General features: G+C 43.6%; 1 protein-coding gene across 1 annotated transcript in view; it reads left to right on the forward strand.

The window, feature by feature from the left end:
• Nucleotides 1–23,780, forward strand: part of itga10 (integrin, alpha 10) — a 25,945-nt gene continuing 2,165 nt past the window's right edge. The window contains exons 1-21 of the mRNA XM_076736592.1: nt 1–52; nt 6,287–6,398; nt 6,513–6,622; nt 6,724–6,812; nt 8,980–9,094; nt 9,196–9,323; nt 9,914–10,062; nt 14,343–14,493; nt 18,706–18,871; nt 19,396–19,469; nt 19,556–19,700; nt 21,055–21,203; nt 21,358–21,501; nt 21,702–21,908; nt 21,992–22,122; nt 22,388–22,554; nt 22,718–22,860; nt 22,959–23,069; nt 23,179–23,264; nt 23,370–23,511; nt 23,642–23,734. Of these exons, the coding sequence (XP_076592707.1) occupies nt 1–52; nt 6,287–6,398; nt 6,513–6,622; nt 6,724–6,812; nt 8,980–9,094; nt 9,196–9,323; nt 9,914–10,062; nt 14,343–14,493; nt 18,706–18,871; nt 19,396–19,469; nt 19,556–19,700; nt 21,055–21,203; nt 21,358–21,501; nt 21,702–21,908; nt 21,992–22,122; nt 22,388–22,554; nt 22,718–22,860; nt 22,959–23,069; nt 23,179–23,264; nt 23,370–23,511; nt 23,642–23,734 (2,664 nt within the window). The remainder of the gene's footprint in view (nt 53–6,286; nt 6,399–6,512; nt 6,623–6,723; nt 6,813–8,979; nt 9,095–9,195; nt 9,324–9,913; nt 10,063–14,342; nt 14,494–18,705; nt 18,872–19,395; nt 19,470–19,555; nt 19,701–21,054; nt 21,204–21,357; nt 21,502–21,701; nt 21,909–21,991; nt 22,123–22,387; nt 22,555–22,717; nt 22,861–22,958; nt 23,070–23,178; nt 23,265–23,369; nt 23,512–23,641; nt 23,735–23,780) is intronic.

Here is a 23,780-nt window from a genome sequence, read left to right on the forward strand (position 1 = left end):
ATGGAGCTGCGTAAATACCTGTTGTGCCTGGAGTTCATCCTCCTTCTTAAAGGTAAGAACTTTTTTTTATACACATTTTCATTTTTCGTATAGTAAGTTAAAAATGGGTTTAGAGGCCAGCTTTAATTTTGTTTTCTTACATATTCGCTGTTTTTAAATTAAGATTAAGCCGCTTAATGATCACTGGATCACTGGAGGGGGAAATGACTCACTCAGTGTTCTTAAAGTTAGACCGTGAACTTTGGAGACTTTTCTAAAGTCAACCTCTTGTCCTTGATTGATGCCTCTTCTTTGCCCCGTTGCTCTCCTGTCCTCCAGCACTGTCTCACCGGATGACATGGTCATTAACCTCCACAACTTTTGGACATTAACAGCCAACATGTGAGAGAAATTGTGCCACACGTGTCTCCCTGAGTCCCAAAGAGCTTTGTTCTGTGTGACAGTAAGCGACTGACCGTGAAGACATTCCGAACATGACTGTGTGCAGGAGAGTAGGGAAGCAGGCATATTAAAACATATGGTCACACTCCATTTGCCAAACAGATTAAAGCTATAGGAAGTTACGCATGAGTCCAAAAAAGTCATGGATCATGGTTCAAAGTCTGATCCTTCAGTAAATCTATCAGTTTTGGGAGTACCAAGGAAATATTTTATTCCCATTGGAGGCCTCCAGCTACCAGAAGATGTCTGGAGCAATCAGAGATAGTTGCATGTATCCTCCACCAAAAGGTTACTGGTTCATCTCCTCTTACAGCTGACACCTTCCTGACCCTGGCAGCTGCGTAACTCGACCTCACCGGCACTATCAGCCATTTCTATCACCTAGACTTGATGCCTAAGGTTCCCCTAATAAGGCGTCCGTACCATGTGTGTTTTCTCCATAGAGCAAGAACATTAGGCTCCCCTCTTACACTCATGTTGTGGCAGAGCAGCCTCACACACCTCATTGAGCAATTCCTGCTCACCAACAAGAAACCGAAGAAAGTGGCCATTGTTGTCTACCAAAACTAAGCGTTTACGCAGCTGATAAGAGCCAGTTTAACTCCTGCATTACGGCACGCAGCCGTGAAGCGAAGAGAGATCCATAGGCTGAGATATTACGTTGTGGAAGGCATGTTAACTTTGTACCTGCTCTGAATCACACACACACACACAGTCTCTGAAGTTAATGCATAGATTGAGATGTTGGCATTTGTGCCAAATTTGAACATGTAAGAACAGTTATCCAGGCAGCCAGTTTAAATGCTATGCAAAAAACTTCCAATTTAGGAGCCAGGGAATGAACAAGGAACGCATCAAGCATTGAAGTTATTCACACCACGTACTTATATACACGCACACACCTATTTACACATACCAGCAGCCAAATGTTGCCTGTGGATAGGTTTACACATTGCCCTCCATTAGCTGTTTGATTCAAGCATGTACGCCGTACTTTTCCCCCTTTCTTACCGTGTAAACTTTGATTTCATTTGTACGTAACTTAGGTGATCTAAGTGTTCTCGCATGTGTGTGAGTTTGCTAGCTTGTGCGTGTGTCATACATGTTGGTGAGTGAGTATGTGTGCAATGTTAATGGTTTCAGCAGAGCTCCCCTGATGTGGGCAGCAGGCCTCCCCTGTCTGTTACACCCTGTTATGCTTTTACCGAGATGTCGAACACAGGTGTGTATGTGTTTAACTCAGTTTCACCGGCCATTCATAAATTTTCACTATTATTCTCCCAGCTATCGTCTTGTGTTTTTTTCACTCTTCCATCATTTGCTGGCTTTCATTCCTACTCCCCCTCTCCATCCACCCCCATTCCCCACGAGAGGGTGACAGAGATGAGAACAGAACATGACGGAGATAATGGAGAGAAAATCTGTGAAAGAGGGTGAGAAGAGGTGAAGGAGGGGGATGCACGGGAAACATTATGAGTCGGTTAAATTAAGATGATAGAAACAGACAGTGGAGCCGACGTCTCTACTGCAGGACATTTCACAGACGTGCTGTAAGTCAGGGATGTAAATTAAAGAGACAGACAAGCAGAGACGGAAACTTAAGAATGTTAGTACAATTAAAACAATGTACTGAACATCAGTGTCTCTGCATGCTGCTGTAAGTGCTGGCATGTCTCTGCAGTATCCAAAACATTGTAGTGTCAAGTTCAGTTTCTGTTCCCTCAATAACACACATATACACATTCTACACAATCACAACCATACTCATCCGGCAGCAGTAGCGCCCAGAGCTGAACGTGTGGTCGAGAGGATCTGGACTCAGTTTGGCTTGATAAATGTTTGCCGCCAGTTGTCATGGCGATGGGTGGTCAGACAGGCTGCGGTACAGTGTCATATATAAAGCCCAATGAAAATGGAACCAGAGGACAGGGAAAACAGGGAACGATGCTACGGTTTTGTGGGAGTCGGCGGGGTTGGGAGGGGAGAGGGGGGGCCTGTGGTAGAGTTACAGTGTGTGTTTGTGTGTTGCAGGAGAAGGGGTAAAAGAAAGGAGCAATTTATGGTTTATGAGAGAATGAGTGAAATAGGACCATGACGGAGAAAATCAGTAGCAGGGGTTGTTATCAGAGGCCTGGTTGTTGCGGAAAGAAGTTTGGAGAGGGAGAGGGAGGGTGCTGTCGCCACAAGAAAAGACAGAAACATTTTACTGCACTGTGTATATGAGGGGTGATGGGAGAGGACTGGAGAGTATAGCTTGTTACAAAAAGGCTGGATGGGAAGAGTTTGTTCATTCTGGCTATGAAAAATTTATTACTGAGGAATTACTCTATTCTTGCCTACGCATATTCCCATTGGTGAAGCGTATTAAACATCTGTGTAGAATCAGATAGATGGCTGAATTTCATCGGAGTCACTGGAGCTTTGGAAATATTGGAAGCTCACGCAGATCTGCAAGATGAGCAGAAACGAGTCTACAGGCTCTGTGTGGCTCTACTTATGCACAGTGGTGCTTTGAGCTAAATGCTAATGTTAGCATGCTAACATGCTCGCAAGACAATGCACACATGCTGATGCTAATTAGCTATAATGTTAACTGTGCTTGCCATCTTAGTTTGGCATGATAACAATTACAATTACAATTAGTCTTTGGGCAGAAGGTTTTATCCAAAGTGACGTACATGTGAATTCACACACTGATGGCACAGCATCGGGGGGAAGTTTTTTGGTGGGATTCAGCATCTTGCCCAAGGATACTTGGGCATGTGTCGGATTGAACCACCGACCTCCTGATCTGCGGACGACCGCTCTACCTCCTGAGCCACAGCCGCCCCATAACATGATAACATTTGCTAATCCGCACTAAACAGAAACGACAAACACAAATTCAGATTTGACCCAATCATGTGGCTAAATAAAAAGCTAAGAGATAACCAAAGTTATTTGAAAGTTATTTAAACCGTGAATGTTTTATGGCAGTTCATCCAACAGTTGCTGTGACATTTACCTCAAAACCACTAATGTGAACCTCATGGTAGCACTAGATGAAAATCCAGAGGATCTGTAAAAGGCTTCATCCTTTGGGGACCATGTTGTACCAATCCATTAAGGAGATCAGGGCGGTATCAGACATCGGAGTATAAACGTGAACGTAGGAAAAAATTCATTATGTCCAAACTAGCTGGTTAGCAACCTCACTCACTGACTGTGACACAACTGAATGAAACGTGACACACAACTCCTCACTTTGCTCCATTAATTTGCCTGTCCAGCCAGAGAGCCTGAGGGGAAATTACGCGACACAAATTACAAATTACTCAAGTTGAAGTTATTTTTAAAACCTTCAGATTCGGGGCTTTGGATAAGGCACTTGGGCCTGGAGCTCAAGAAGCCACCCCCACGCTCCAACGTTGGGGGAGATGTTTGGATATTTCACAGGATAACTGCAAAATTTGACCTGCTGGTTGCACAAGAGGAAAAGTAAGGGGATTACCAAAGTCAGCAGGAATCGTCCTTTAGGGAACATGGAAGTCTGTGCAAAATCTTACGGTAATACATTAAACATTTGTGGAGATATTGCAGTCTGAACCAAAATGGTGTACGGAGCGACATTGCGGTTCCTAGAGTCGTGTTGCTAGTAGCTAGTCCAGAGTTAATCTGGGTACAAGAAAAGAAGAAACTTGACAGAAAAAATCTATGACATTACAATAAAAAACATCTGTGCGAAAGAGACCATGAAAGAGCAGGTAGAAGAGACTGCAGTGTGAGAAAGGCTGGAGCAGAGATGGAAGAGAAACAGTGAGCGTATCTAGTTTCCTTCTCAAAACCAAGTGGAATCCCCTTCTGATTGGCCTGGCCGAGGTAACTGTGTGTGTGTGTGTGTGTCTGTGTGCGTCAGTGTGTATGTCTGGGCAAGTATCTGTATACGAGTGTGTGAGTAGCTGGTGTATAATCACAGCAGCAGGGTTCTGGTCTTATTCCCCATCCTGATCTACATTCCTCCAGTGAAATCACTGAGGTATGTACAGTAGGAGAGTTGCTGTAGATGCCCCCCGGATGCTGCTAAATTACATGTCAGGTCAAATTTATTTTAACAGAACACATCTAACACATCCCACTTTTCATGGACACAAATGACATACAGTAGATACACAAATGGGACAAGTTAAATACCAACTGTCAAGAGTCGCATAGTGTTTCTGAGGCTGAGCTGAAAAGACTACAAAGTAATGTTCTTTAGTTTAAGTGGAACTGCTCATCTATAGGAAGTACAAGGACAGCTCATTTCCTGTGAGCCACCGACAACATCAGCAAACTCTTATACTGAAACGTTAAGTAAGTGTTTGTTTGTGGTCGCAAGCGTGAACCAGAAACCTGTCAGTCGTCCATTTCTTCTTTCACTGGCAGTCATCTTCTGATTTTAGAACACGCAGCAACACCATTTGATGGACTGTATATAAAGAAAGTAGAGATAAGATCAGACACCAGGATGGAGGCAAAATAACTGAAAACTGGAGAAGAGTGGAGCTTCAGAAACTTTGAATTCCCGGATGCACCAATTCACAATAAATGAACTCACTAATGCAAAGATGTGCACTGTTGCTAATGAGTCATTAATCATAATCTTATTTATTTTGCGTTCTAAAAGGTCATCAGTGAACTCTTGTTTCATTTGTTCATTCAGGCTTCACACTGTTAGCATATCAGGAAGCATTTAATAATCAATCTACCTCTGTATTTTTTTTTTCTGGTGATGGAAAAACATATCTAGACTTTCCTCTTCAGTCTGTGAAAAAAAAAAAACTAAGACGTGCGCCTTTCATTTTGCCAGTTGGAGCATGTTTTCATGCTTCTGTTTACACCTAAATGTTCACAACTCAGTGAACTGTCTGACTACCATCTTGTTGCTCTCTGTCTTCTCTCTGTCTCCTTCAGCTCTCTCTCTCGTTATATGAAGGGCAGGCTTGTGTGTCGTAACAGGGGGCTTACTATACTCCATAGTTTTTCCAACCCACACCCTTCCCTGCCTTGCCTCTTCTCTCCCCTCTGCTCTCCCTCTTTCCCCTCAGACTGAACTCCCTTTTTCCTCAGAGGTTGCCTTTGGTCACTCTGTTTATCCATCTTTTTCAGCCCCCCTCCTCCCTCCCCCCAGTTCCCTCTCCCAAAGCCAAGAGAGAAAATAATAATCTGACTCTGCACTGTAGATGTACGGTTGTGTACACACAGTCTTGCCGAGAGTTAGATGAGATGATTGATACTGCTCTCATGTCTGTACAATAAATACTAAAAAGTAGTCTGATACATAACACTTCACATAGTAAGACAGAAATTTGTTGTTCTTACACTTCTGTTTCTGTGCGGATTAAACAAACAAGATATAACGTGTTAATTTGTGATGCTTTGGACGCGCTTGTAGGCAGATTTTCTTCCTTAAGAACAGAGTCAGGCTAGACTTTCCCCCTGTTTCCAGTCTTTATGCTAAGCTAAATTAGCTAGCTGCTTGCTGTAGCTTCCTATTTAAAGGACAGACACAAGAGAGGTATCACCCCTCTCATCTAACACTCGAAAGCCAATGAGCATATATCCTGAAGTGTCAAACTTTTCCCGCAACATCCAGTTTTCTCCTTCTTTAAGTTGCTTTAAGGTTGGAAAAATAATCCTATTCCACTCAGTCTGATTGGACCACATCGAGAATGTGTGAGCGATGTTATGTTTACACTGAGTTAAATCTTTTTATGGCTGCACCATTTCATCAAATGTTAATATTCTCTGCCTCTGTGGTTCTAAGGGAATGCCAAGATTAAAACATATTAAATTTATCTACTTTATAATCTCGTCTGTCTTTCAGAGTTGTGTCAGTGTTTCAACATAGATGTAAAGCATCCACGCATCTTCACCGGTCCAGAGGACTCTCTGTTTGGCTTCTCCGTTTTACAACACGATGCAGATGGCGAGAAATCGTAAGTGTGTGTTGAGAGACAAAGAAAGACAAGCAAATAATTAAGCTGCCATAATGCCTACACAAAGAGGACATGTCACGATAATAAATGACAGACTGCATTGTTCTGCTGAAGGATGCTGGTCGGTGCTCCCTGGGATGGGCCGCCCAACAACAGGAAAGGAGATGTGTACAAATGCGTGGTGGGAGAGGAGAAGACCTCAAACTGCAGCAAAGTGAATCTAGGTGAGAGGAGCAAATATACTCAAAAAATCAACTCCCCCTGAAAGAACTCACATCAAGTTTAGATGTGCTGCCCAGTAAACTGCTCTGTTTATCTACCGCAGGCGAGACTGCTCTGCAGAATGTCTCTAAAAACCTGAGGAACTCTCACCTGGGAATGACGCTCACTCCGGACTCACCTGACGGCTTCCTGGTATGCAACACTGAGAAACAAGGCTTTTTATTGTAGCTACATGGGCATCTGGCTCGTGTGCGGATGCCTGAGGGGATGTGGTGAGGCCAGGTTGTGTTTGTGTGACAGAATTGTAATGAATCATCTCTGTTGGTGCGTTTTTATTTGACTTTAGATGTGACCATGTGCGGTTCACTCATCCCCCACTTCCTGGAACCTTTTTTTTGGAGATTCATATGCACATATCACACATCAGACACACAGGCTGGTGAATCACTTGCTTACAGAATTTGTTCATGGATTATGTTACACATACAGGATGTTAAAAACTTCAAGTGAAGATGTTTTTCAGGTCTGAATGAAGAATTTGGATATTTTCTTTTCAAACTGCAGTTTTTTTGGATATAAATGAATCAGAGCCTGTGTTCACAAAGAGGTGAACCTCCCTCCATCCTTGCTTGTGAACGACTGAGCCCTTCCAGGATGCCCCTTTCATACCCAATCATGATACTATCACCTGTTATCAATGAGCCTGTTTACCTGTGGAATGTTCCAAACAGGTGTTTTTGGGGCATTCCACAACTTTCGCAGTCTTTCGTTGCCTGTGTTCCCCTCGGTGGAGTCATAAATGTAGCTCTCGGCTCCCTGCTTGGTGCTCCCTTTTGGGGAGTGATGAAATCAAGGCCCAAACACCAAACATCAATTCTGTATAAAATCTACATTCATATAATAATCTTTTCCATGTGAGTTGGCTGACTGAACTGATACCACGCTTTCAGTGCACAGGCATAATACTGTAATTAGTGTGATTATGCAAGGCTGATTTCTGCTCTATTTTTGACTGTAAGAGGTACAGATTTGAGACTAATATTGTTTTTGTTCTCAAATCAAAGTCTTTAGGGAGTCAAGTCTCAGAGCAGTCAAGTGTTAGTCAGCCCCCATTTTTGTGACATAAGTCTCACTCAAGACTCACAAGTCGAAAACTCTGATGCGCACATCCTGCTGTTGCTCTCCAGTCCTGATTTCTCCAGTTTTGAGGCTTCTGGCTTGCAGATGAACACACTTCAGCCTGGGCCAGCAAGCAGGCATGTGTGTTTTCATGTGTGTTTGTATGTTAGTTACTGTGTCTATGGTCCTGTGTCTGTTTGTAAGTGTGCGTTATGCAAGTGTGTTTCAGTGTTTGCCAGGTTTTTACTGCTGCTTCGGGTGTGGAGTCGTGTACAGTTCACGAATGATCCAGCTTAGCCCATTTGAGTGTGTGTGTGTGTGTGTGTGTGTGTGTGTGTGTGTGTGTGTGCGTGTGTGTGTGTGTGTGTGTCCCTGTGTGTTTATCTTAACCCCAGTGGTCAGGTCTATAACAGGATCGGAATGCGTCTCCGGCCCTTTGTTAATGACAGACCTACCAAAAGCCATAGCACCTCTCTTGCTTTTCTCCGTCTTCTCCCTCCCTCCTTCCTCTCATCCCTCTCTCCATCCCTTCTTCTCCTCCTGTCTGTGTGCCTAAGGAGAAACCCGTCCATAATGACAGGGCAAGCAAAACCAGGATGTTTCTCTTTCTCTCATTCTAGCCCCATTTCACCCCACTTTCTGTCTCTCTTTTGTCTCTCTGGTGTATGCGCTAGTTTCTCTTTTATCTCCTCTTTCCGCACTCTCCCCCTCATGCCTCCCTCTTGGTACGAAAGCCAAATAAACGGCATGCTTTGAAGACAGAAATATTTTTATACGATGCCCCCCCCCCCCAACCCTGCACTCACCCCTCTACATTTAGCACAATCAGATTTAAATTGCTTCGCTGGTCTGCTGTTCCAGCTCTGTTAAACCACTCATGACAACAGTGACTGCCAACATGTCAACAATAGTCTCCCTCTCTCTGCCTCTCCCTCATTTTTCTATCCCCCAAACCACACTATTGTAGTTTTTCCATGACTTACTCCGTCTCATGACTTGTTTTCTTTTTGTTCCTCGTCTAGCCCTCGTTTACTCCTTTTTTTTTTTCCTGTGTTTATTTGCGGGTCACCCGACCACATTCGTTAAGGCCTTTGATATTGACCGAAAAGCCACCTGCATGTCTTGCGAGCGGAACACCAATACTTGCAAATAAAATCCCCTAAAATTGGCTGTAGGTGCTCCTGCAATTGCTTCACCTGTAAGACAGATGCTGATGTGTGTGTTTGTGTGTGTTTGGCAGGCTTGTGCCCCTCTGTGGTCTCAAGAGTGTGGTACGTCTATGTTCAGCACCGGCATCTGTGCCTCTGTCAGCGATGACCTAGAACCAAGAGAGACCATCGCTCCAACAGCGCAAAGTAACCACACATTTGCACACACACACACAGTGAGGCAGAGAAACATGCTGCACAGGCCTGCTTTAGCTAACCAAATATTTTTAAACTCCCACATGTGGCAGGGTGCTCCACGTACATGGACATCGTGATCGTGCTGGATGGCTCCAACAGTATCTACCCCTGGTACGAGGTCCAGAACTTCCTCAGCAACATCCTCAGCAAGTTCCACATCAGCTCGGACCAAATGCAGGTAAAAGTGCAAGTTGGTGTGTATTTGCGCTGCCTATAAATATTATTTACATTAGTAATGGAAACTTGTGGGTTTGAATTAGTGTGAGTCCCCTGTTTAAACCACTGAAACCCCATAACTGTTGCCCAGAACAGTAAGACAAGCTAGCCCCTTGAGTGAAAACATACATGGAGTGACACATATTGCCAGTTTGGCAAAATAGGACCAGAATGAATTGCTTTAGTAATGTAAAGGGACATGAGCCGAGCTATCTTGAGGTTGCAGAGGAATGGAAGTTGGAGAGGGGGGGTCTGGGGACATTATTCTGAGCTACAAGAGGAGTGAGTGGAGGTTTGGGTTTTGAAAAGGGAGGGTGGGGGGTAAGGGGTAGCAAGCAATGTGAGGTGAAGAGGAAATACCTCTGGTTTTTGAATGAATTCAAAAATTCCCCAAGTGCACTGTTTGCTTTAAGAACAGGATTGGTACTTAAAGAGATAGTTCACCCCAGAAACAACAGTCTCAAATGTTGCTCTCCACAACTATGTACCAGCACAACCATGAACATGTGCCATTATTGAAACATGTGTGTGTTTGTGTGTGCGCACTTTCAGGTTGGCATACTGCAGTACGGTGAGGTAGCTGTCCATGAGTGGTCTCTGAAGGACTACCAGACCACACAGGAGGTGGTGGAGGCCGCCAAGAACATCAGCAGACAGGAGGGACGGGAGACACGTACTGCATATGCCATCCACATGGCCTGGTAGGCCTGTCAATCACTGCTGCTCCACTCTTACCAGCTGATGTTCTTTGTACTAAAACCTACCGTAGATTTGGCTGGCTGACTGGAAACTGTTTAGATTTTTGGTATAACATCCTCAGGGGGGTTTCTCTACATATATCACAGAGTAATTTATAGTTATAATGACTATCAGGGGTATTTTCTTCTAGTCTGTTGATGATATCCTCCAGTAAGATTCCATCATTCTGGTTTTTGATTTGTGGCTATCAGACAAGGACTAGAATAAACAGCGTACGATGGGGGACTCAAAGCTGCTTTAATCATTATTTTAATTTAACAAAGGATCAAATGACTGAGCATAATGTGAAAGAAGTTGCTCACAGTGATAGACAAATGCATAATTATGATAAATCCTCAACTCTATCCAGGGTTTTAGCATCTTTCGGCTCACTATTTTGGTTTTACAGCCTGCAGCCTCACTATTTTGTCTCTCTCTATCTGCTCTCATCCAATACATTTCCAGCCAGAGCAGGCAGCCGTCTCCACTAAAATGACTCTGACAAGCCCTCGATACACTTCTTACCCATCATCAAACAGCAGACAGTCACAGTTAGCAACTAGCTGGTGAAAAAAGTGGATAACTCAGCAGCTATGTGATCCACTGGTGGTTTTGGCAGGTGAACGCCAACAGAACTTTAAATGAACGAAAATGTTGCTCTGTGTCTGCTGGATGAGTAAATAAGCATTTGCATAACAACGTAATGAGAAGATAATATGTCACTGTTAAAAAAAAAAAGCTGTTATTGCAGATTTAAATTGAAGAAGGTTGTTTTAGCTGGGATTACTTTTGTGTTCATATAGGTTTTTTTTGGGAACATGCAATCACCAGTTACTGAGCAGAGATATATAAAAGATACATCCTGAGAAAATGTCTAGGCCATCTTTAAAATACTCTCCTTTAACCTACTTCTGGCTGTATTATTGCCCAGCTTCTCATCACCGTCATGACTTCTCCATAGAAGTATGTTGTGGGTATTTAAGCTGGTAACCCAAGTCTAAAGAAACAGCTCTATAGGTTGAGGGTCAGTGGCTAGATGAAAACCTCTAAGTCTTAAAATATCTCTTCCCTTTCAAAATAAAATTCCTGCTTTATTAAAGTCATACCCACATAGAGCACCACACCCAGACCTGATGTGTGGCCATTACTTCCATTTTGGGATGTGTGTCTTGGAGAGATATTCTACTTTAGTGTGCGCACGTGCACAGACACACACACACACACACACACACACACACACACACAGGTAATTGGAGAGTTCCTGTTTTGTGGTACATTTAAAGGTTCAAGTTGGAGAAGTTTAGGAGGAACGTTTAAAAGGTAGTTGAAAAGCAATGACTGGAAAATGGAGCCAGTAAAATAGTCTAACTGTGGCATTTAAACACCAGTGACAGGAAATCCGGATACTACAGCACACTCTCCGCTCTTTACCTTTCACTGTCACTACCTTTCCCTCCCTGCGGACCATGACAAGAAAGAAACACAGAACTTGTTACTCAGAGGTCATTTTTAAATCTCTAAAGTGAAAGTTTGTGTGTCAGGGTCAATAAATCAAGTAGTTACAGTTTTTGAAATGATTTAAGAACTTCAGTTTTGACTTACACACACATGCATACTCCTACTCACACACGCACGGAGATGTACAGATAGCAGTACTGGGAATAGGCAGGAAAGTAACAGGGTAGAAAAACAGTGAGATTAGCTGAGCTGGACTAGCCGGCTGCTGGCTCAGCACGGCTGCAGGTGTGGCACAGCCTGACCCAGACCTGGTCAGCCAAGTAGTGCTCCTGCAGCTGTAAAAATACACACAGACACTTACAGTACAAACATGCATGGATGAACACATACATACATATTAAGCCCTCACACCATACTCTCAAAGTCACATACATGCATTGTATTACTATACTTACCATGGCTGACATTGACTGCATTCATGCTTTGGTCTCCCCTAACCTCAACTTTAACCCTCTTCCTTACATGTTTGACCTTTAACCTTTACCCTGACCTTGTCCTTATTATAAACTTAACCCTAAACCCAAGCACTTAGCTAACATAGCTCCTAAATATATCACCTTGGAGGCTTTTGCTGATTTTATTTTAGTGTGGACAATCAGTACACACTCGCACAGAGCCGTAGCATAAAGACACCAACAAATTTGAGGACTTGACTGGGAAGTGAGTTAGACCAGATTTAAGACTTGACTGTCTCAGACTTATGGGAAGTTGGCAGAACAACTGGTTCTTTAATTGTTATCTTACCCAAGTCAGTAGGAATATAACCACCAAATCTCCTGTATATAACCAGATATACACATGCTATGAAAGTTGTGTGATGTGTGGGGAAAACAGTAAAAAGCTAAACAAGCTCAAGACCAGCTTGCAATGGAAAGGATCTCAGACCATACTGAGGTACCGTGAGCTAGGCTAGCTAACATTAGCAGAGATTCCAGGTTTTAGTAGTCTTTTCTTACCATAGGATGAAGCTAAGCTAATGGCTCATATTCAAACACAGAGACAGGAGTAGTATCGATCCTCCCATCTAAATCTTGGCAAGACATTTCGAAAAAGGTTTGTATCAAAACCTTGAGCAGGATACTGAATCCCAAATCGTGCCCAGTGGGAAACAAAGTGCACTTTGCTTTGGATGTGCACACGGTGTAATGCTGACATGTGAATGACAGTGCAGAGTGTACAGAGGACTTTTTGAATGCAGAGTAGATGACAGACTGATGCATGAACTTCAAACAGCCCTCTACAATTGGATTAGCCACTGATTTTTACATCGCTCCACCCGTCTGCGACGCTCTCACTCACCCACACACACACACACAAAAGTACACTCACAGACCGCTGTGCCGTGTCATTACCACACTGCTGTGACTCCATAAAATGGGTTGTAAATACAACCAGGCCTCCCAATTAGCTCCACTCACTTTCTCCCCTCTTTCATCTCCCCTTCCCTTTTTCTCATCTCCTTGTGTCTTTCACCCTAATTTTTCTCTTCTTTCCCTCCTTTCATCCCTTCCCTTCTTACCTGTTTGTGTCTCATCATTTCTTTCTCTCTCTTCTCTCCACCGCATTTCTTCCCCCTTTTGTATCTCTTTCTTCTCTCTGTCCTCAGTTTTATTTCCCCGTATACATCACACAATCTTAATCCCACATCAGAGCAGGATTTGCACCCCTCAGCTGTAATGTTTGGCTTCATTCTGCTGCCTTTTACAATGCTTTTAATTTGCAATCCCAACCCCTTTCTCTCCTTTCCAATTATCGTCCTTAGTTTTTTTCTGTTTTCTGCCTTTTCTTTAGATGTTTTTTCTATCTTTACACACTCATTGTTTACCTGTTTGCTATCTTTCTTTTCACATCTTCTCCAGTCTTTCACTCATGTATTTGTTCCTCTCCATTATTTTTCGTCCACTCTTCTCTTCTGTTTTCTTCTCTCCTCTCCCTCACTGCTCCCTATGTAATTTGCAGACTGCATAGGGGAAACGGTTGTTTTTAACTCTGAGTTTCTTGCGGCTGACCACGATGTTATATTTAGGCAAGGGCTGGAGTTAGGCCTGAAAATGACTGAGTTCACTAGCAGTGACTTCTCTCCCCAGTTCGCTGTGTGTATGTGTGTGTGTATGTGTGTTGGTCTGAGGCTTACCAACCCTATTCAATGCTTGAAGCAGGTCCCACTGAGAACAGGTTTCCTGCAGACAAACAGGGTGCGGCTTGGGTCTGTTTGTGTGTGTTTGTCATTTAGGTTTCCTCTCTGTGTCATGGCACAACCGGATGGGAATGCACAGATGCGGTCACTGCATGCAATGACACATGCACACTGCTTGTGATGACCGAGTCAACTGGTAGCTGATGTATGTGTGTCAAGTATGACTAATATAGTTGCGGCGAGGTCCAGTTGTCACAATCACAACTGGACCATTTATATCTGACTTGATGGGAAGAAACTTAAATCCAATGTCCCAGTGTTTTACTGGCTATTCATTTTCCCAGAGAGGCACTTGAAATTGTATATTATCTTATAGGGATGTTTATTTGAGATTTTAGGAAACCAAGTGACTGATACTCCCTGGTATCCTCCCTCTCCCTCAGGCTCTTCACTCTTTGTGTTTTCCTTCCATTTTCATTCTCTTTCTTTCTCACCCTTCCTTTCTTGATTCACGATCATTCAATTTTAGATGTTACAGCAAACTAGCATGACAGTCTTTGTCTCAGTCTGTCCTTTCTTTCTTTGTAGCACGGAGGCATTCAGTACTGAGCGTGGAGCCAGGGAGGGCGCCACCAAAGTGATGATCGTCGTGACAGACGGAGAGTCACATGATGGGGAGGAGCTACCAGACGCTCTGAAGGAGTGTGAGAACAGAAACATCACCAGATACGCCATCGCTGTGAGTACATATCATCAAGTGTCGATGGGTCATTCTGCTTGAAGGGCCTGAAACCTTAAAGAATAATAAGTTCTGGAGAGTTTTGGTGTCTCGCGATGCTTAGAATGTTGATTGAGGAGCTTTTTTCTACCATGATAACGGTGAAACTACTGCAGGAAACACACAAACAACTAACCTACATCATCAGTGGGGTGTGCATCCCTGACATTCCTCACACATTGTGTGAAAGCGGTATGGTGACCATCTACACCCGCAAGCAACCACACAATACCACCACCACACCCCCAAAAATAACATCTCCAAATTACCAAATGAACCCCTTGAGTCTACTAAAATAGCAGAGTGGGAATGAAAACTCTTCCTTTTCAGCCCCACCCGACACCACCCCCCAACCCCCACCCCACATACAGGCACACACTGAGAGGTGGCATGGTTTTAGTGTCAGTGGGACAGACAGACTCTAGTGGCAGGACTGGTTGCAGACCCCTCCCTTCCCCACAAGCTGGGGAGCCTCCAGACTCCACTGGAACCACAGAAGAGGAGAACTTGAGCCAATATGGAGGAGAAGTGCAACTTTAGAAATATAGTGACAGTGGAGATCAGAGTACTCTGTGGATGGAGAGGTTCAGTGGATCGTCCTGGTGTCTGAATTATTATTCAGTTTGGTTAGTTTGGGCTAAAAATCTGTTCCAAAGATTTACTGTTCAAAAACATTATGGTTTTCATTGTATTTGCCTTGTCACTTTAAACTACAGCTTTGTTTGCTGAATTCCACATATCACAACAAAACTATTCATAAGGGTTTGTCCTGCCTCTGGAACAACATGCTTGATCAGACTAGGATCTGATTATAAATTCTCCTGTGTCTTCCTGAATCTGTCTCTCAAACTGTGCACCTCATTTACATATCAAGTGCACTTTGTCCTTTAAAGCATCGGCTTGAAGAGCTGATGAGAGATGAGCCTGATGAAGGCTAAATGCTGAATCACGTCTTACTGGAGTTTCGACCACTTCTTTTCGTGGTATTTATAGTGGTATGGAACCATAAAATTTTGGCTTTTATTTGTCGAGATATCCGTCTCTGAGATTTCTGCTGCTATGCTAACACAAGAAGGACAATGCTAACATGCTAGCAGGTTTACCACATTCACCATCTTTGTTTAGTGTGTTAGCATGCTAACACTTGCAAATTAGCACTGAAGCTTGCATTAGTTTTGCAGGTTTTGGTCATAAGTTGTTATGATGAAACTTATGATGAAAGCAAAGGATCCCCAAAATCATTAAGAGTCATCATTAGGGGAACATGAATATCTGTACAGAATACAGTGGCCATGCATGCATAGAAAGCAGTGGACACACAGACAGACTGACAATGCCGTCTATAAAAAATTCAACAGCAACATCTCTTTCCAGACACATTGTCCCGTAACTCTGAACAAACCTCACTGTGAACTAATTTCATCAGAACTACTTTCTGAGGAGTAGTCTCTATTAAAACTATGCACTGTGATCATTTTTCAGTGTTTTCAGCACCGCAGATGAAATTCTCCATTGTATTGGAGTTTCATGGAGATCTGGTTATCTTGGCTGGATACCTGTTGGGAAAGGAGAAAAAATATTTTTATTTGTAATGTGGGTGACCTGACCCTTTAAAATGCTTACAAAACAGAACGTTGCTTTGAAAGGGTCTAAATCCTGATCGTCCAGCAACCATGAACTGTGTTAAAATGGGTTGCTGGGGTCATATCACTGTGTGGTACTTAAATAACACCTTCATCCGACATATGCACAACATCACCCACCAAAGTCCTAATTTGGAAGAAGGACACAGACAGCCAGAGACAGACAGTCAAGGTACGGGTAGAGGAGAAACTGTATACGCAACCTTCAGTGCAAACAGAAACACAAAACTGAGCAATGAAAACAAGAGAGGCTGAGGTCAGTTTTGTGGTCGAGTGTTTGCCTTAAATGTCAAAGTGATGACAGGTAAGTACTACTTGTAACAGCAGCCATGTTTTGATGTTGCTCTCATGGCTGCTGCGTGTGAGTGTGCGTGCAGTGAAAATGGCTCACACGGGACAGCAGGGCTTTCAAAACAAGAGCACGGTTACTGCAGACTGTGTTTTATACATCAGCGCAGGCCAGGGGCTGGGAGTGTGTGTTTGTGGGGGAGCATTTCTGTAGAGCCATGTATGTATGTATGTATATATGTATGTATGTATGTATGTATGTATGTATGTACAGTTGCATTCATGTTGTATATCATATTCATCGTGTCTGCAGATCCCTTATATCTGGAAATGTGCTTCATACTTGTTAGGTAGACAGTAAGCTCCACCCCTTCAATGATGTGCACCTATTGATGGCACCTGCATTCATTAGCGCAGCTGGAACTAATCAGCCGGGCTGCTCTATAAAAGGAGGCTTGTGGCTCTGGTTTAGTTGGGTGTGTGATACCAGAGAGTTAACACCTTCAGTTGGCTCTCCTGGTTTTGTGTGTGGCATTGATGAATGAGTGTGTAGTGATTCTTTGTTTTCCAGAACTTCACTCCCTCCTTTTTAGTGACTCTCAATTTTTGTTTTTGGGCTCATTTCTTTTGTTCTGCTATCATTTTGATAGAATTAGTGGGTGTGTGGGTAAGTTATTCCCCATCACCTTTTAGACCCCAAGAGGCCCATTTTGTGTTGAGTGCAGTTTGTTTTTTTTGTTAGTTTCCCCTACCAGCGACCGCCATTAAGTTTGTTTTGAGGGGAAACGTAACATATTTAACAGGACTTTCACTTTTCTGTCTTCCTCTTTCTCTGCTCATTACTATGTAAACGCCAGCAGCAGTTGGCAGCCTGACTGGAATTTCTCTATAAGACTCTATAAGATCTTAATGTACATATTTATATGTAAGCTCTCTTCATGTTACACTCTACAGCCCTCTCCATCCCCTACCCTTTGAAAACAGAGGATTTCCGTAGTTTGCTTGGCAGCTGAAGTCACAGGAGGAGATTCTTGGGTTTGGTTTCTCTTATGGAATTTTCTCATTTGTACTTCAGGCGTTAAGCCATAGGCCACTGCTGCTACAGTATATCTTCCTCATCAGTCATCTCTTCACCTCTCAGCTAGGCCTGTGCACCTCATTTACAAATCTCTGGCGGCTGCCATTTCCTCCGTTCTCATGTTTTCCAGTCAATTTGTTGCCTTTAGGTACTGTTTAATTTCTAGTAAATTGCACAGGCTGGGAAGTGTATTTGTTTTCATTTTAGTCACAGTTCAATCCTGCATTTCCAGGTAGTGGAGGAGGAAATATTCAGAGCCTTTACCAAAGCAAAAGTACAAGTACCGAAAGTGAAAGTACTCATTGTTCAGATAAATGGTCCCTGATAGTGCTTCATTTTGATGTTTTTGGATTAATGTAAGTGCTGCATTAACTCGTATGATGCATTTTACTACTGAAGATATGTAAGGTTGAGCTAATTTTAATATACTGTTGTGTGGTTTAATCTACATCTCCATTCTATAAGATCATCATATCCAGATATGTGGTTTTCACTGGATGGTGAGGGTATGAAAAATTGCAATCTTAAATGTAACTAATAACTAAAGCTGTCAGACAAATGCAGTGGAGTAAAAAGTACAATATTTGCTTCTGAAATGTCATGGAGTATAAAGTTGAATAAAATGGAAATGCTCAAGTAAAGTACATGTACCTCAAATTTGGAATCAAGTGTAGTAAATGAATACATTCCACCACTGATCCTTGATCGTCCTTGAAGGTTACCTGTGTGCTACTTCTGCTACACAGTGATGTTGGTCCTCTGTACTCTTGCCTCAGACTTCTGTGATGAAGACACAGTAGTGTTGAAACATGTGTCTGTTTGTACAATTAATGGTCCCATCCCTCTTTTCCCCTTGGACGTTTTCTGTCCTCGAACTGAGAAGCACCTGATTCAGCTGCATGCTGCTGGAAGATGTTTAGAGAGCCTTGTTTCATCTCTCTTTTCTCTCTTCAGTGTCCCTCAGAAACATGGAGAAGCAATTCCTCTGACTCTAGCCAGAAACTCTGTTTATGATCTCTGTTTTTCCCGCTTTCGCCCCCTTTCTCTGCATCCTGTTTAATCCCGCAGTGTTTTATTGAGCTTGTGTTATCTGCTTATTCATTTATCGTATTCTCTCTTTTAAAAGTATTTTTCCCTCCCTCTGTCTCTCACGCTGGGTTCCAGGTTCTTGGTCATTACATCCGGCGGCAGCAGGACCCCGAGACTTTCATTACTGAGATCAAGTACATCGCCAGCGACCCTGACGACAAATACTTTTTCAATGTGACCGATGAAGCCGCACTCAATGACATTGTTGATGCTCTGGGAGATCGCATCTTCACTCTGGAAGGTTTGTGGATGAATGAAAAATGCAGTGTTGCAGTTCTTTAAGTCATAATTAGCACCAAGGATCTGGTAATTAAGCAGTAAGGTTCATTTCTGTCTGAGAAGTCTGAGAAGGAAGAGAAGAATGAAGTAGAAGAATATGAGACAGAAGTGGAGAAAGAATATCTAGGAAGGAGAGAGGAAGTGAAGGAGGATTGGGACAATGTGGGAAAATAAATAGCAGTTCTGCAGAGAAAGCAAGAAAAGGAGATGAAGGTAAAGGAGGGGTACAGCTATCACAATAGTTGCAGGAACATGAGAGGAAGGCTGATGAAAAGTGATGCCACCCTTTAAATGTTTAGGGAATTCAGAGAGGAAGGGACAAGAGGAAAGGAAAGGGTGAGGTATGTCTGCCACCTGTGGTCTTTATGGTGAGTGAGGGTGCTAATGATGCCATCTAGATCCTGTAAGGGAGAGGAAGGAAGGGAGGAGATGTGTAAAGAAACATGACAACGGAGAAGACTGACTGCTGTCTCTGTCCACTTGTAGGCACGCTGGGCTACAATGAGAGCTCGTTCCACATGGAGATGTCTCAGATCGGCTTCTCCACACACACACTGGATGTAAGTCCGGTCAGCTGGTCTCCTTTGTGTGAAGTGCATGTGTTTTACCTGAGTGTTTCTCATCCGAGCCCTTTTCTGCTCTTCAGGATGGCATTCTGTTCGGGATGGTGGGTGCCTACGACTGGGACGGTGGGGTGTTGAAAGAAGGGACCAATGGGCGCATCATGCCGCCCAGAGAGGCTTTTGAAAGCGAGTTTCCACTGGAGCTCAAAAATCATGCTGCTTATTTAGGTATCCAGATGTCACACCCCTGAGCATGATTCTAAAATGATCATACTCGTGGTTTTTGTATTAATATTACACACGTTATTGTGTTATTGTGAGGTTGTTGCCTGGACCAGGGTGGTGCATTCTTGGTGGGAGGGCCAGACATGAGAAACCAAATTAACCCACAAATGGGCCCAGGGGCAAAAATTAAGTGTGGGCCCAAGATTAGCCCCCATGTACAAATTAGTTTGGTTGTAATAACTCATAGTTTCATCTGTAAAATATCTGAAAATAATGAAAATATCCTGTTTAATCCCAAAGCCACACTTTGAAATTTCTTGTTCTTTCTGGTTCAAAGTCCAAAACCCCATAAATGTTCAATTTGAAATCACAAATCTGCAGATGCACCAGTTCAAGATGAAACCAAACTTGTCCATGAATGTCAGTTTTTGAAGTGAATAGTGAAAATGTGACCTGTAACACAAACCTTGTTTTCAACCTAGGTGATTGCTGGAAATGTTATGTTGCCCCAAGCAGAAACAAGAACTGAAGCAATTGTTGATCACTTGTGGCCCCTACTGGCCGGTTAAGAGGAGTGAGGAGTCAGTCAGGTTTTTGAAAAAATGGGAATCACAACAACCGCAAGAAGTCCATGAGCAAAAAGTCATAAATATGCACAAACAGATGAGGCTGACAGGTCCAGTAGCACACCTGATGGAGATAACAGCTTCCAGAGGAGTGAACCTGGACCCTTTTGGGACTGTAGAGCAGTTACACACATTTCCTCAGCTGATAATCCATCTTTGGCTGACTTCTAAACAGAAACCTCTTTCAAATGCAATAAGCTCCAAAATTGACAAAATCCTTTTCAAAACATCCTTGTTTGCTTCGTCCGCTTTCCACCAGCATGTAACAAACACACTCCTGCAGAGTAGGTTCAAGTCAGGCGTTAACCTGCATGAACGCTGATGGCTGTGGCTCAGGAGGTAGAGCGGTCGTCCACTGATCAGTAGGTCGGTGGTTCAATCCCCTGCAGTCCACGTGCCGAAGTATCCTTGGGCAAGATTCAGAGATACAGAACCCCAAAACTGTCCCTGATACCGTGCCATCGGTGTGTGAATTCATGCTTGCTTTGGGTAAAAGCGTCTGCCAAACTACTGAATAATTGTCATTGTAATGAACATGTAAATGATACAAACACTGACAAAAATGTAAGGCCAACAAGACATGACATCACTTAACTCTGCAAGTAGATTTTCGGGGTCCAAATGGTCAACAGACTCTAAACATCAAGCATGCTTGATTTGTAGTAATGGATTAAAACATTCACCTCCAGTATTACACTTGAACAGCAGTGTTGGATGATGTGTGTTTGCAGGTTACACAGTGTCATCTGTGATAGTTGGAGACTGGAGGAGGCTGTATGTAGCTGGGGCTCCTCGATTCAAACACAAAGGGAAAGTCATCCTGTTTGAGCTCAGCGATGAGGGCGATGTCAACATCGTGCAGGCCCTTAATGGTGAACAGGTAAAGCTGTCGTCCTCTCCCTTGAGACACTTTTGTTTATTTGTAGCAAAAAAAAAAAAAAAAATCAGAACAGCAGAAATTTCAATTTGTCAGAGGTTAAAGCGAGGGCTCCACCTACTGGCAGTAAGGTGAAAGAGCATGTTTCTGTCTGTAGATTGGATCTTATTATGGCAGTGAGGTGTGTGGGCTGGATATCGACCGGGATGGCATCACTGATGTCCTCCTGGTTGCTGCTCCAATGTACCTCGGCTCAGGAAACAAGGAGGCCGGGAGAGTCTACATCTACACCCTCAGTGGGGTAAGGCCGCAGTGACACTTATCACTCTTCTCCTTCAGGATTATTATGCAACCATAATGGAGATGAGCAACATTTGTCAAATTTATGCTCAATCCCCATTAGTATTTTCTCACAAGACTGACATTAAAACCTATTTTTTAGCCCCTGCGCTGTATCCTGTTACCATCAACCTTCCTCCCCTCCCCTTTCTTTTCCCCCAGGAGGAGGTGTTTGTTTCTAATGGCACGCTGAAGTCTGAGGAAAAGTCCCAGGATGCCAGGTTTGGTTATGCACTGGCAGCTGCTCCAGACCTCAACCATGACGGCTTCACTGACCTGCTGGTGGGAGCCCCGCTGGAGGATGAACACCGGGGCGCCATCTATGTCTACCACGGAGAGGGTATTTACATCATCCACGGTTATAAGCAGGTATTTGACTCTTACCTACATTACATTTTCACAGGAGTATTTCAGGATTCAATCTAATTCCTGCTTTTGTTTCTGCCTCTCAGCGTATCCCAGGGTCATCAATTTCCCCCTCCCTGCAGTATTTTGGCCGCAGTGTGAGTGCTCAGTTGGACTTGGATGGAGATGAGCTCATAGACTTGGCAGTGGGAGCACAGGGCAGTGCTGTGCTGCTCAGGTGGGTAGAGGCAGAGTTGGAAAGGGAGGGGAGGGGAATTGTTATAACAGATTTTATTCCATAGCTGCAAACACTGGAGTTAGACAACACATTAAATGCATCACATGTAGCCGGCTAGCTTCCACATTAAAGAACATAAAGAATACAAACAAATGCTAATTTCCTATATAGATTCAAGTCATTTACTGGCTTCTGCATTTCTGTAGTGTCACATGGCTAAAAATTAAATCCAGTATTTATCCTCCACCGTCCCTCCTGCCAACAGCTCTCGAAGCATAGTCCAGATCAATGTGAGTCTGTCCTTCCAGCCGCACTCCATCAACGTCATCCAGAAGACCTGCCAGAGGGGTGGCAGAGAATCAGCCTGTCTGAATGCCACCGCCTGCTTCACAACTGTCTCCCGCTCCCCTGGACCACACAGCAACAGCTTTGGTATAACACTTTATTTTTCCATGAAGCCCATATTCACAGGCTTGCCCTCTCTAGTCCTTATAACAATCGTTGTTAGTGTTGTGAATTGGCCTGGCTCACAAATGATTAGAATGGGAATTTTCCAACACTCACCATCTGTCCAAACTGCCTGCTACCTCCTCAGATCTGTGGGTGGCGGCCATGTTGGACGACAGGAAGTTGTCTGCGCGGGCGCTGTTTGACGACAGCTCCCACCGACAGACCCAGCTGGCAGTCCGAGTTCACACAGGACAAACTCTCTGTTACAAACTGCCCTTCCATGTCTATGTGAGTGTTGCTGCTCATACCAGCCACAAGTCTGACATTGAATCAGACACTCGTGCATCAGGACAAACTTTGTTTAATTACTGTTTTTGTTGTCGTAGGACACAGCAGATTACATCCGTCCAATTAGCTTCTCACTGCGGTTTAAGATCAACAACACAGAGAGTGGCCCAGTGCTGGATGAAGGCTGGCCAACAACTGTCAAGAAATCTGTGAGTGGCACAACACTGACTATTCTCATTAGCAGCTATCTTACTGCATCATATTTCCTCCCTCTTCTCTCCATTAAACATGCTGTCCTCTCCACGTGTACCTCTCCAGATCCAGTTCTTTAAGGACTGCGGTGAGGACGATGTGTGCACAACAGACCTGGTTTTGCAGGCTCATATGGACATCTCTGGGACAAGGTACAGATCTGAGATACTCTTCTAGTCTCTTTTCTTTCCACATGAGTTTGATAAAATCAGATATCTAGTCAGTTTCAGTGACTTCTCATTGTATTTTCTCCACAGACAGAAGCCTTATGTGATTCGCAGCCCTCGTAGGCGTCTGGCAGTGGAGGTGCAGCTTCAGAACAGACTGGAAAACGCCTACAACACCAGCCTGACGCTGCACTATTCACGCAACCTGCACTTCTCCAGCCTCAGCATTAGGGTAAACCACAGACACATAAACAGCTAACACATGCAGCACCACATGTAGCTCACCATGCACATTTATATACATCTATAGAGACAAAACTAACACAATTTCCTCTTTCTCACTTTGTTTTCTTTTCATGTAGGAGGATGCCCACTTTAAGATTGAGTGTACAGCACTTGGTGCCAACAGCCACTTGTGTAATGTCAGCTATCCAGTATTTCGCTCCCAGTCAAAAGTATGTGCATGCAGAGGAAATAGCTCCCTCACTCTCTCCACTCAGC

Source organism: Chaetodon auriga, chromosome 8, assembly GCF_051107435.1.
Source record: "Chaetodon auriga isolate fChaAug3 chromosome 8, fChaAug3.hap1, whole genome shotgun sequence".
Classification (NCBI taxonomy): Eukaryota; Metazoa; Chordata; class Actinopteri; order Chaetodontiformes; family Chaetodontidae; genus Chaetodon; species Chaetodon auriga.